At 41.7% G+C, this 14,523-nt stretch overlaps 1 protein-coding gene across 5 annotated transcripts in view; it reads left to right on the top strand.

Annotated features, from left to right (window-relative positions):
- The window catches only part of CFAP54 (cilia and flagella associated protein 54), a 440,387-nt gene that overhangs the window by 330,578 nt on the left and 95,286 nt on the right, over positions 1 to 14,523 (top strand). For all 5 annotated transcript variants that reach the window (XM_033951153.1, XM_033951154.1, XM_033951152.1 and 2 more), the window contains 4 exons: positions 5,100 to 5,179; positions 6,977 to 7,146; positions 9,450 to 9,573; positions 14,263 to 14,413. In XM_033951153.1, coding sequence (XP_033807044.1) covers positions 5,100 to 5,179; positions 6,977 to 7,146; positions 9,450 to 9,573; positions 14,263 to 14,413 — 525 coding nt within the window. The remainder of the gene's footprint in view (positions 1 to 5,099; positions 5,180 to 6,976; positions 7,147 to 9,449; positions 9,574 to 14,262; positions 14,414 to 14,523) is intronic.

Below are 14,523 nucleotides of genomic sequence, written 5' to 3'. Positions count from 1 at the left end.
CAGCCGCCCAAGACGAGTCGGAGGCCCCTACCCGCCGCATCCTGCACGTGGGCAGACTCACCACAAACGCTGCTGATGGCCCCAATCGACACGCTGACCTCCCCGCGCACGCTGACCATCTTCTCTCTGCCTGCACTTTCCCCGCGGCCCTCTTCGGCGACTCAGCAGGGGCAGCGATCAAGACAGGCTGCAAACGTCGGAACCTTCCCTCTCTGAGTCCCGCCTATTTTGTTTCAACTTCCTGTTTCCGCATAGGCGAGACTCACAGAGGGAATGACCGCCTGTCTTGATCGCCCGAGGCTGGGAGGAACAGAAGATTTCTGCAAACACCATCGGGGCAGAAAATTTAACGGGTCCATCTCGCCGGTCCTGTGTGGACCGGCAGGAATTTTCTACGGACCGGCACGTAAACGGTACCCGGCGTATAAGACGACCCCCGACTTTGGGGAGGATTTTAAGGTACTGAAAAGTCATCTTATACGCCGGCAAATACGGTAGATAGAATATACAAATTTGGTGTGGTTTCTGTTTAGGAAATAAATCTGTCAAACAGTACAGTTTTAATTTCTTTCCAAAAGGCAGTGTAAGTCAGTCTGCCTCCATTGATGTAGTTACCTAACCAAGACTGCTGTTTGCATGCTTGGAACATGAAAGACCTATCCAAAAAGGACTTATATTTACAGCCAGTGCTCCTTGGGTATGCAAATAAGTTACAGTTTCTGGTTGTTCGTGTGGGCCATTTGTTGCCTTAACATACTTTAGTAAATTAATTCATATTACCAGCAGTCTTCTTTCATAGTTTCTGGTTAAAAAATTCAAAAGTAGGCACATGGGAGATTTTTATTAGAATGCATTAAGCAGTTAAGGTAGAGATTAAAAAAGAGCAGAGTGGCTAGATACTTAGGGCCATATGCTGTAAACGGTGCCTAGATCGTGCCTACCAGTGCCTAACTTAATTGCTTTAATTGGCCTGGTAATTAACTGTTCTATTTAAAACCGATGAAAAACTCATTAAAAAAATAGGCACCAGAATTGCACCTATAGCATGGCGCCTAAGGTCAAAGAAGGTATGTATAGGGGCAGAGATGACCTTAGGCACTGCTAGACATAATTCTCTAAAAAAAACTTAGATGCTGGAAACGTAGGCCTTTAAAACCTTGGCCTACATTACTGATACCTAAGTTTTTTCTTAGGCGCCAGTAGATGCAATTCTGTTAACGGTGCCTAAGCATGATTGCTTACACATGGCTGGCGCCAACTGATTTAGGAGCCGTTTACAGAATCCAGGCCTTAGGGTCTCTTTTACAAAGTGTGCCAAAAAATGACCTTAGCACGCCCTTACACTGGTCATTCCCATGTGCTAAGACCATTTTTAGCGTAGCAGCAAAATGGCCGGTTTTCAAGTTTTTGTATTAATGGCCATGTACGAACTTTCGCATATGCTGGGGGAACTATTTAGCCACAAAACTGGCATAAAAAGTCAATCTTCAATATTTGCAAGAGAAACTACTTAACTTCGTATTGCAAAGTCCTGACATGTTTCACATGTAGCTGCTTCAGAGAACCCTTGTGAAACTGTGCAAACTATCAGCCATCAGACGTTTATTTTCTCACTCTCCAGTGTCCGATCTCTGCAATAAATGTTGTATATGTATATATGTATGTAAAAGCATTGCCATTGTTTTCTTCATATGCTAGTCATAAACAAACAAAAAATACCCTAAAAGACTTTAGGCACACGTTTGTCTGGTACCTCATTCTAATCTCTTCAACGAGTCAAAGACGCCATCCGCTCAAATCCCTCCCCTTTTATACATAATGTGTGATATCATGTTCTTGAAGCCAATAGAATAATTTCCGGTTATGCACTCATATTCTGGGTAGGAATTTAAATCCGATTGGGCAATTGGATGTCAAGCCCTTTCATATATTAATGTAGAAATTCCCACCATTCGACTCTGGCAAAAGGAACAGGAATGGATCTACAGATGGGAAATGGTCGCACTGCTAGGCCTCAATCATGAGGTCAAATAGTGGGTTTTTCTATATTAATATCTGAAAGGGCTTGACAGCCTGTTCAGCTGGCGAACCCATTGTTTTTTAAAAAAAAATATTTATTGATTTTTAAACTTTGACAATGCAATACAATTATCTGAACATAAATATTTCATAAAACGCATTATTAAACATACAATGTATACTTAGAACAATCATTTTCTCTCCCCTTACCAAATTACTACAATAAGACAAATTATGTAATTATAATATTATAATTAAGTATTTTAATAAACAAAATATCTTTCCCTCCCCTGGATGTGTAAGGAATTCTATCAACCTAAAAATAAATAAATAAATAAATACATTACAATTATTATGAGGTTATAAATAAAGTCAATGGACTCCACACTCTATTAAATGTACTGCTACACCCTAAACACTCTGCATTCATTTTTTCATATTTATACGTGGTACAAACATTTTGTCCACCAAAACATGTAATTTAGTCTCATACCTCTTCCAATTATGTGTAATCAATTGGATAGCTATTCCCATCATTATCATAAAAAGTTGACTTTTATATTTATCCAAAGAAGGCTTGACATGTAAGAGCCCATTGTGACAGTCATCAGGGTGCAGGGTCAATGGATCCTCCCGCAGAGGAAGTATACTTCTCCCTCTGTATTCGCGGTGATTGGGGCTGGATGAACCTTGAATACTTAAAAACTGCAAATAACTTATCATATGGTGTTTCAGCCTTCCCTGCCCTGCCTGCGGTCTCCTTCAAATTGAGCCCGACGCCACCATGACGGGTCCTCGGCAGCTGAGAGAGAAGGGAGATGGTGGGCAGGGGGAGCCAGGGAGTACCTCTTCCCTGGCCGGAGGAAACTAAACTCATGCTTTATCCACCAACTCCCGTACTTTCCACATATTCAGCATGGCAGCTTCCGCACAACGGGGACGAACTGGCCTTGGCTGGTCCCTACGTGGCCTCTGGAACCGGATGAGAGCACAGAGGGGAGACAGCCCACCACAGATTTCCTCTCCCACTCCCGGGAATCTCGACAGAGCAGCCGCGGCCTCGCACTCCTGCTTCCAAAGCCGCTGCAAGTCCAGTCACTCAGGCGGAGAGTCGTGGCATGCATGTTATGGTGCGCTGCATGGGAAGGCATGTCCTCTCGCAGGGCAGCCCTGGAAGGTATAGTTCGTGGGGACGGGAGTGAGGACTTTGCTTCCTGGTTTTTCAGTTTTGTTCCCATTTCTGCACTCATGGAAAAATCGCGAATAATCAAAATTGTGAGTGCAGAAACCGTGAATACAGAGGGAGAAGTGTAGTCTTGGAACTCTGCTTGGAACTCTTGCTTGGAACTCTTGCTTGGAACTCTTGCTTGGAACTCTTGCTTGGAACTCTGAATGATTTGCCTAGCACTGAGGGAGTTGGAACAGTACCTGGAAGAAAAGGCAGTCCAAGTGTTCTCTGATAGTGCCACCACGGTAGCGTATGTGAACAGATGGGGGGGGGGGGGAGGGGGCACCAGAAGTGCTGTCTTACGTCTGGAGACTCAGATGGGTTTCTGCCCTCTGAAACAACATCTTCAGGCACTCTCAGCAGCCCATGTAGCAGGAGTGGAAACTGTACAGGCCAACTTTCTCAGCTGGCAGACTCTAGACCTAGGGGAGTAGTCCCTGTTCCAAAGAGCGTTTAGTCTCATTGCGCAAAACTGGGGAAGGCCAGAGATGGAGCTGATGGCATCAGCCAAGAATACAAAGGCAAAACGTTCTTACAACCGAAGAGACGAACTGGGAAATGCAGGTTGGACACATTGGTTCAACTCTGGCTGGAAGAGAGGCTTCGATATGTGTTTCCTCTGTGGTCTTTGGTGGGCTGGTTCATCTGCAGAATCGCATCTCACTAGAGACTTGTGATCTTGGTAGCCCAGACTGGCTTTGCTGGCATTGGTATGCAGATCTTGTGCGTCTCCATTGAGACAGATGCCTCAAGCTACCGGTGAATGCGGGTCTTCTCAGTCAGGACCTTTTCCATGGAGAACCCAGATTGCTTTGATCTTATGGCATAGCTATTGAGCGTACGGCCTTGATCTGGAAGGGCTATTTTGAGGTAGTCATTAATACTATCCTACGAGCAAAGAAGCAATCAATGTTTGCAGCCTACCCTAAGGCCTGGAAGGCTTTCCAGCTCTGGAGCTCCAAAAATCAGGTTGAGCCTTTCATGGTGCCAATTTTTGTGATCCTGGCATTTCTTCAAGGCAGATTAGAAAATGGCCTAGCAGTAGTGCCTCTCAAGGTCCAGGTAGTGGGTCTCTAGTACTTCTGGGCTCGAGGGGGGAAAACTATTTCTAGCATCTCACCTTGAGGACTCCTATGTTGCACGTTCATGCTAATAATTTTTCTTTTTGTTTACAGAGCAGAACAGAAAAGTATATTTCTGGGGAAGTTCCCCATGCCCCTTCTTCTCTTTTCTCCTGTTACAGTGGAGCTCAATTGCTTTGTTACAAACTTAAGAGGGCGCTATACTCTACTGGTAAAGGAGGAGGAGCTGAAAGATGAGATTGACTCCCTTCTGCAAGTGGTTCAGGAGCGTGGATTGATCATCTAATGTACGGACTCCTGTGTATATTAATAGAAACAAGATTATTCACCTAATCTTTCATTACATTTATTATATGCAGGTACCTTCCCTGAACCTATTGGGCTCACGAGCTAAATGACCGCTTAAAAAATGCTGATCGCCACTAGCTGAATCCTAACCCCAGTATTTGTGAATATTTTATATCCCAGATGAAAGTTTGAAACTGTAATAGGAGCCTAACTTATTCAGTTTATTATAGTTGCATAATTTTAAGTGCCTTGTTATCCTTTTATATAAAAAAATATAACATTTACATGAAATGTCAATGTAGGAAGTAATATACATAATATTTGCAGGAAAATGTCAATAGAAACAAAGTGAAAAATTGTTTTGGCTTTTTTTGGAGTGAGGTTATGGGGAAAAAACCTTGAAACTTTGCAATAATATATACAGAAACTACAGTATGAAATGTAGTAATTTGATTTTATCATTTTATTACTTTACCATACAGCTCAGAAGCAACAGCCATTAGAAGTGACTATCACTATACAGCTTGTCGCTAAAGAGGATCTTTCAAAAGCTAAGTTAAAGGTACATTTTGATAGAGTACATTACAGTGGCCTTTGATTCATAGAAAGTCATTTCAAGTCTATAAAACTATTCTTTCTGGAGGGCAGTTCAATAAAGGGGTATCTATTTAGATATACCAAGAAAATGCCTGTCTGGAGTTGATTCTATGAAGGAAAGTAGGGGCCCACTTTCCTTATGGAAATCTAGTGAAGCAATGCAAACACTTACGCCAGCCATAGAGCGGATCTATATGCTCATGCCTTGCTATACAATGTGCATAAAATATTTATGTGTGTAAATGTGTGCCCCACCTATATTCCTCCTAGGCTCCACCCATGTATATGCTCACTTTCAAACAGTTACCCTCTCTTTTACAAAGGGGCGCTAAGCTTTTTAACGCGCACGTGCTTAACATGTGCATGTTATCCTATGGATGCATTAGTGGTTAGCGCACGCGTTGATTTAACACACGCTCAATCTGTGCTAAAACGCTTAGCGCGCCTTTGTAAAAGAGGGCCTTAGACTCCATTTTATAGAATAACCGGAAGCAGGATTGTGGTACTTAAGCACGAATTCTGGTCATTTGCATGCCTTTTTTGCCTCTAAATGTTTGCTCCATCTTTAAAGAATTACCTCCATTGTGTCCACTGGCAGAATGCTTAGGGGGCAGTGCCAAAAAGTAGACACCACACTGGGACATCCTTAGTGCCAGTTCTATAAAGGCACTTAGGCGAGCCTAAGCTCTTATAGAATATTAGCTCAAAACTGCTTTAGCATACCAAAACCTAGGCACAATTATTTATGCTAGGCCAATGGCTGGTGTACCATTGGCCTTAGAATAAGTGCACCAGTGAATGTGTACAGCCAATAGCATTCTATGAATTATGTGTGTGACTGGGAAACACGCCCACAGCCTGCTATGCTCCACCCACATGTATACCCTGTCACAGTTATGCACTATAACACTTAGGCACTACTTTACAAATGAGTACCTCGTGCATATACATGCGTTACTGTCAATTATTGGTGCGTACTTCTAGATGTGCGCTTACGGAATTGCCCTGTTAGTACATAGGTCTTAAGTATTAATTCTGAGGTAGTGAGAGGGCAGAGCTGTTGGTACAAGCGCTAATCCTAGGACTCCTGGACTACTGTAACATCCTATACCTGTCATGCCCAACCATCATGCTAAAACAATTACAAACAGTCCAAAATACAGCTCTTAGACTGATTTACTCGCTGAAAAAATATGACCACATTACCACCACTTTCCGAGATTCACACTGGTTCCCAGAACAAGCACGCATACAATACAAATTCTACTGCACCCTATTCAAAGCCCTAAATGGAAACGGACCAAGCTATCTGATCAACCGCCTAATCAGGAAAAACACATCCAGACCAAGGAGAACTCAGGCACACTTTACCCCCCCCCAATCAAAGGTATACAAAGCAAAAAAATATACGATGGATTATTAGCCACCAGAGTGGAAAAACTAGACCGCCATCTCTCCAATCTGCTGACTTTGACGCCCAACTACAAAACATTCAGGAAAGAACTTAAAACTTTTCTATTCAAGAAATTTGTCAAATGATCTAATTAAACCTGATCGACCCTCCACAGATCCCGACGCATATTACATCTATTAACCATGTATTCTCCCTGGAAATGCCCAGGCCAACTCTTGTTGTAAACCACCTAGAACTGAAAGGTATTGGCGGGATAGAAGATACCAATGTAATATAATGTAATGTTATCACTTTTCCTTGAAATGATGTGATCTGTAATGCCGCAATTTTTTTAAAATATCTTTTTAGGGAATTTTGCTGACAGAAGCTGATATAGTAGTAACCACTCTCTTAGAGGATTTGGAGAAAAGCTCTAACAGTATGATTTTTCAGTGGCCTGCCATAGAGCTAGAGTTAGCCATTGAGGGGAAACTTTTACTTCTAACTGTTGCTCAACAGAGATATCAAACAGCTCTCAGGTAAATATCACCCAGAAAGTAGCAGAAAAATGCCAGTGTTAGTACCAAGCATATCATCCAGTCAAGGGTGTTTTTTTTTTGTCTTTTTGAGATAAGGTAGATTTAGGCAAGTTTAGCCAACTGTCTAGTAAACAAGAATAAAAGGAAATACAAATAGCTTAAGATCTAATAACCTGGCCAAGCATCATTGGTGTAATTTGGGATCGTCAGAGGTATGGAACCCTCCCTCCCCAAAAGTTGCAAGCAGTGGCATAGCCATGGATAAGTCCTGGTGGACTGAGCCCACTCACCTTGGGCTTAGGCCAAAATGCCCACATCCCTAAGCCCCACCAGCTGCAAGGGTTCTCTGGTGGCAAGAACATGTCCCTCTTTAACATAGAGAAATGCAAGGTCATGCATGTAGGGAAAAAGAACCCGATGTTCAGCTACAAAATGGGGGGATCACTGCTAGGGATAAGTAACCTTGAAAGAGACCTAGGAGTGATGGTAGACACAACATTGAAAGCGTCGGCCCAATGCACGACGGCCTCAAGGAAAGCAAACCAAATGTTGGGTATCATTAAGAAAGGTATCACGGCCAGGACAAAGGAAGTCATCATGCCACTGTATCGTGCAATGGTGCGCCCGCATCTGGAGTACTGTGTCCAGTACTGGTCGCCATACCTCAAGAAGGACATGGCAGTACTTGAGGGAATCCAGAGAAGAGCAACTAAACTGATAAAGGGTATGGAAAACTTCTCATATGTGGACAGGTTGAAAAAGCTGGGGCTATTCTCCCTGGAAAAGCGGAGACTTAGAGGAGACATGATAGAAACCTTCAAAATCCTGAAGGGCATAGAAAAGGTAGACAGGGACAGATTCTTCACATTGTGGGGAACCACAAGTACAAGGGGGCACTCGGAGAAATTAAAAGGGGGCAGGTTTAGAACAAACGCTAGGAAGTTCTTTTTTACCCAGAGGGTGGTGGACATGTGGAATGCACTTCCGGAGGCCGTGATAGGACAGAGCACGTTACAGGGCTTCAAAGAAGGTTTGGATAGGTTCCTAGATGATAAGGGGATTGAGGGGTACAGATAGGAGTTGAGATAGGTTATAGGAATAGTCAGGGACCACAGCACAGGTGATAGACCTGGAGGGCCGCCGCGGGAGCGGACCACTGGGCGGGATGGACCTTTGGTCTGACCCGGCGGAGGCAAATTCTTATGTTCTTATGTTCCCCTTGTTCCAGCCAGTGGCACTGCCTCCCTCTGCTGTACATCCTCAATTTCACGCATGTGCAAAAACCAAGCATTCATGTGGAGGGGAAGGGCAGCGGCAGTACCACCAGCAGGAGCAAGTGGGAGAGGGAGAAGTTCTTGCTGCTGCAGACCTTTGCTGCTGGTGGGGCTTACCACCAGCTCAGGTATTTAATGTTTTGAGTTGGCCCGAATAGGGGGAGGATGTAAAGACCACATATGCCCACCTAGTTTGCTTAGTGGCCCACCCAGCATTCAAAGTCTGGCTACACCTCTGGAAGGGTTAATGCTATGTTGGTCTCCCTCCCTCCACTGCCAATATGATTCTCTTACCCATTACTGTCCTCAGAACTAGCAGGCAAACTCCACCAAAGTCGAGCAGAATAGATACTTAAGTAGATATAAGACAGAAAAGCTTAGGTTTCAAGAGCACATTGCTGGTGCTTTTTTCTAACTTTGTGGAACAGTAGTATCATGTATAAGTTTTTTTCAAAATCTCCCCTGTCAACAAACGTCTGCACAAAAACTGACAAAGTAACCAAGCTGCAATATATATTATCTTGGTTGTAGATATGGCTTCATAACTACAAATAAGCCCCAAAGTCTCATCTTAGATTGATGAAAAAGAAAAACTTGACATTTCAGAGCAATAGTTTTGCAAGTTCAGCATTATTTATAGAGCACATCATAGTGATATGACATGAAGATGTTTATTTGGGCAGTTTCATGCTTCCTACAACTAGTATTGTCAAAATGCATTCTTAGGATTTAAGGAATATGTCAAGTTGTAATGCCATTATGCTTGTCCTTTTAATCTGGACTTTCATAAAATTAAAAAAAAATTCCCCATCTCTAATCCATCTTCTATCAAACTGATATTTTCTTGCAAAATGTTTCCTTCCAGTATAGTTTTTCTGCACCCCCCTTCATTAACAAAATTGGGTCCTTGTCAATCACATATCTGAATACTGGTACATTGTCTACTGGGTCCTGATTCTAAAGCTTTCTGACAAGATGACTTCTGGTATTTATCCTATCAGTATCACTATAATAAATTTTTCTCTCTAGTGTTGCCATGGCTATCTCCATAATTCATCTTCTTCAGGATGCAGACATTTTCAAGACTAAGCAACAGAGCCAAGGACAAGTTGCTCCTTCTGCATGGAGTCCATCCAGAAAAACAAGAGAGCACGTAGGTTCAGGTGTCTTAATGAAGAAATATCTTGCTTGTACCTAACAACCCTATTAGAGATAGATAGTTATTAAGCTGCAGGTTGGTGACTCATGTGGTAAATTCTTGAGATTTTAGAGAGCTTCCTAGAGAAGAAGTCTGGATAGAGGACCTGTCTCTAGGAGCGGACCCATTGATGGCTGCATTTTTCAAAAAGGACCTGTAGGAACTTATTAGGTTTTGAATTTTGAGGAAGAATCCACCGTGGTGGAATCCTGCAAGGTGGATCCTTTGTTAAGACATTTACAAACCAATCCAATGCTTCAGGATAAAAGGGACATAATTCAGATGCCCTGGACATGCCACTAAGCCATCTCTAGCCCATTCAATCTGTTCAGAAGTTTGCTGCATACCTTGTATTCCATCAGTGTTGTTATGCTCACGTTACCCCTTTTCTCAAGTCGCTTCACTGGCTCCCTGTTCATTTCACCATACAGTTCAAGTTCCTTTTACTGATCTACAAATGTGTTTGTTCTGCAGCTTCTCAGTATCTCTCCTCTCTTGTCTCTCCCTATACTCCACCCCAGAAACTCCATTCTTTGGTTGAGTCTCTCTTGTCGGTACCCTTCTCCTCCACTGCCAACTCCTGACTCTGTCCCTTCTATCTTGGTGCACCATATGCCTGGAACAACCTGCCTGACTCAGTGCGTTGAGCCCCCGTCTCTGGTAGTCCTCAAAGTCAGGCTGAAAGCCCACTTTTATGAAGCTGACTTTATGTCCTACCCTGCCAACTTGTAAAAAGCACTCATTCCCTCTTAATACCCTACCTCCTCCACCTCTTAAGTCCCATGTAATTCCCACCTAAGTATCATATATAAATTCACCTTTGTTCTCTATGTCTGTCATAGTTAGATTGTAAGTTCTTTTGAGCAAGAACTATCCCAATTGCCTGTTGCCTGTTGTTGTACCCTTTCTAATAAAAATGATTACAAAAAAAAAAAAAAAAAGAACTGTCCTTTGTGTGTTTAACGTACAGCACTGCGTGCGTCTAAAAGTGCTTCAGAAATAATAAATAGTAGTAGCGGTCTCTACATCCTTTGGTTTCCAAATTCATGAAAGGCCTTTACCATACTAAGCCACCTTTCAAACCTCCTCTGGTAACCTGGGACCTTAATGTACTTTCTACTTTTTTTTCCCCCAGGATGGCTCCGGGATAGGCAGTTGGAAAAGTTGCCTCCCCTCCTTGTTTGTCTTTTTTTATTTTATAGTTTTTATTCCCATCTTATGTGAGTTTTTAATCTTTTTTAAAACATAAGAATTGCTGCAGCTGGGTCAGACCAGTGGTCCATCATGCCCAGCAGTCTTATCATGCAGCGGCCCTTAGGTCAAAGACCAGTGTCTTAACTGAGACTAGCCCTACCTGCGTACCTTCTGGTTCATCAGGAACTTTTCTAACTTTGTCTTGAATTCCTGGAGGGTGTTTTCCCCTATAACAGCCTCCGGAAGAGCGTTCCAGTTTTCTACCACTCTCTGGGTGAAGAAGAACTTCTTTACGTTTGTACGGATTCTATTCCCTTTTAACTTTATAGAGTGCCCTCTCGTTCTCTCTGCCTTGGAGAGGGTGAACAACCTGTCTTTATCTACTAAGACTATTCCCTTCATTATCTTGAATGGTTCAATTTTGTCCCCTCTGTTTCCTCTTTTCAAGGGAGAAGAGGCCCAGTTTCTCTAATCTCTCACTGTACGGCAACTCCTCCAGCCCCTTAACCATTTTAGTGGCTCTTCTCTGGACCCTTTCGAGTAGTACTGTGTCCTTCTTCATGTACGGCAACCAGTGCTGGATGCAGTATTCCAGGTAAGGCCGTTCCATGGCCTGGTACAGTGGCATGATAATCTTCTCAGATTTGTTTGTGATTCAATTCTTATTCATTCCTAGCATTCTGTTCGGCCTTTTTGCTGCCGCCGCACATTGCGCAAATGGCTTCATTGACTTGTTGACCAGTACTCCCAAGTCTCCTTTGATTTTATTTGTTCTATTCTTTTGTTTTTGACCCAATTTAACTGTCGAAGCAAGACAGGAGTTTAATTTATTCTATTCCATTCCTCTGGGGTCTGACCGTTGGTTCTAACAGTCTCAACGGCGCTGGGCCCTAACCTATCTTTGGCCACTGGACGAAGCAATGTCAGCCACCACGGTATCGACAGAAAATCAAGAGCCTCTCTAGCAATACCTGATGATATGCTCCATAGAGGTGCGGTGGAGGTGTCCTTTATATTGAGGCAAGGTCTTTGTCGGGCCTCCTGTCTTCAGGCTGTTGTACCCCTTGTCTGCCGATGCTTGTGGCCCATTGCTATGAGTGAGATAATAGCGGGAGGATCGCTGCTTCTCCAGGCTGATGGCCTGATGTTGAGCCCTGCCCTGTTTGACCTGTTCTCAAAGTTGGAGGTTATCGGGAGATCGGATGATGCTGTCGGAGAAGGGTCTGCTGTCAACACTTCACTTCGCTGTTATTTGGACTGAACTAAAGTTTTACTTTTTATTTTTTCTGAGTTTGTTTATTTATTATCTTGTTAATTCATACTGAATTTGCGTATTATTTTTTCTTATGTTAAATTTGATCTGTTTCTTTTATTTACACTGTATAAATTACTTTACCTTTTCACTCTCAGGTATTTAACTTTTCTGCCTTAGTGCAGATTGATCTGAGATGTTATCTTACCTGCTTTAATTATCTTTCTTTCCTAGTAAATATGCTTCATATCAGTTTGGGACAGATAGGGAAATTTTATTACTAACAGCTTAATGTTTTCTTACTTTTTTTCTTTTCTTTCCCATTCCATCTCTTCTTCCTTTAAACAGAATGTACCTTTTATTGTGTTTATAATATTGTTTTCTTCTTTCTATTATGTGTACATAGTTCCTATCTCATTTTCAGGCTGCACAACATAGATTGGGATCCCAGACAGGGAATATCTTTGAGCCTTATTATTATGTTTTTATCTATCTTCAATATTAATATCTTCCTGATGTATTCTTTCTGTACACTGCCTAGAACTGCAAGGCATTGTGCGGTATACAAGTAAAAGACTTATGATATGTTATTTTATGTAATGAAGCCTCCATTTGAACCACTCTGAGCGTCATCTCTCAAGTGTCTTATTTGGAAAGTAGTATTCCTCATAACTCTCACATCTGCACGCCAAGTCAATGAGCTTTAAGCACTGGTTCCAGATCTACCTTATACAACATTTTACCATGATAGGGTAGTTCTTCGTACTCATCCGAAATTCCTCACAAAGGTCATCTCCAGATTTCATCTGAACCAGTCTGTAGTTCTTCCTGTCTTCTTTCCAAGACATCATTCTCACCCTAGTGAAGCTGCGTTCTACATATTGGACTGCAAACGTTCTCTTGCTTATTACTTGAATCGTCCCAAAGCTCTCAAAGCTTCCATTCAGCTTTTCCTCTCCTTCAATCCTAACAGACTTGGAGCTCCCATAACCAAGAGAACCATCTCCAAATGGCTGGCAGACTATATCTCTTTTTGCTTTGCTCAGGCTGGGCTGATGCTTAAAGGCCGTTTCACTGCATTTAAAGTTCGAGCAATGGTGACTTCAGTAGCCTATCTATGTTCCACTCCTATTGAGGACATCTGTAAAGAAACCACCTGGTCCTTCCTAAATTCACATCTTCACATCCCACTATTGTTTGGAGAATTATTCCAGACAGAATAGTTGGTTTGACCAAACAGTTCTACAAAGTTTATTCTCTATTTAGATGCCAACTTCCTTCCAACCCTGTACCAAATAGAATGTTTTACTACTCAACTGAATATAAATAATGAAAAATATTATTCAGATGAATATGAATACTGAATATGAATGGCCATTGAGCTTTAAAATAACAAATAATAAAAGCAGCAACGTGAAATCAGAGATCAAGTGTTTATTATAGCAGGATTTAGCACAATAGAGCCCTGGATTATTCATATTCAAAATTAAATCACTGTTTGGCCAAATATGAATAATGTGTTTGGGACACTATTCAGGATTGAATTGAATCGAATACGAATATTCAGTACAGCCCTAATTGCAAAACTTTCTTGCATTTTAGTTAAAGAGCCTCTAAAGTTTTAATCATAGTTATACTACCTGCTGGTATATTTGTTTTATTTTATTTTAAAATTTATAATAAAACAACACAAAAGAGACACAGGAGATATCTTGAACTCACCTTAAGTTACATATGCTTTATTGATATCAACGAGTATCCAAATTTTTTTTTTTTTTAAGTCCTTCACATAAAGTACAAGCAAAGTCCCGACAAGGATCCATGTTTCGGCGACACCGCCGCCTTCCTCAGGGGACAACAAAGGACTTGTGTAGCTTGACAGCATTTCTACCAAAACGTTCTCTGAAAAAGGGCAGATCCTTGTTGGGACTTTACTTGTACTATATGTGAAGGACTTTAAAAAAAAAATTTATGGATACTCGTTGATTTCAATAAAGCATATGTAACTTAAGGTTGGTTCAAGACATCTCCTGTGCCTCTTTTATGTTCTGTTAGACTACAAGACCTGGGACCTTCTTTTCTTCTTTCTTCTTGTACATAAATTTATAATAAAACATGTTTCAGATCTAGGAAGGAATGTGTTATTTGGTCATTGTTTTTCTGTCACAGCATTTTATTATATTCTGCCTTTCTTCTAGAGTTCTGCATATGGTACTGTTACTGATAATTTACAGTTGCCTCATAACAGAGAAGTTAGAGATCGTTTGAACATACACTTGTGGTTTAGATGTCGTCTTGCACTAATCGCTTCACTAGTAAAAAAAGTACATGGCATTGGACTCATAAAAGGTATGGAACTCTTTTCACATTTGGTATTTAGGCTAAGACTCATAGCTATTCACTTGGGTCTAAAAATTGCCTACTCTCTGTGTGGCTAAAAGGACACAGAGTTCTTTTAA

This window comes from Geotrypetes seraphini, chromosome 7, assembly GCF_902459505.1.
Source record: "Geotrypetes seraphini chromosome 7, aGeoSer1.1, whole genome shotgun sequence".
Taxonomy (NCBI): domain Eukaryota; kingdom Metazoa; phylum Chordata; class Amphibia; order Gymnophiona; family Dermophiidae; genus Geotrypetes; species Geotrypetes seraphini.
Note: the sequence above shows the minus strand (reverse complement) of the source record. Positions and strands in the feature narration are given on the sequence as shown.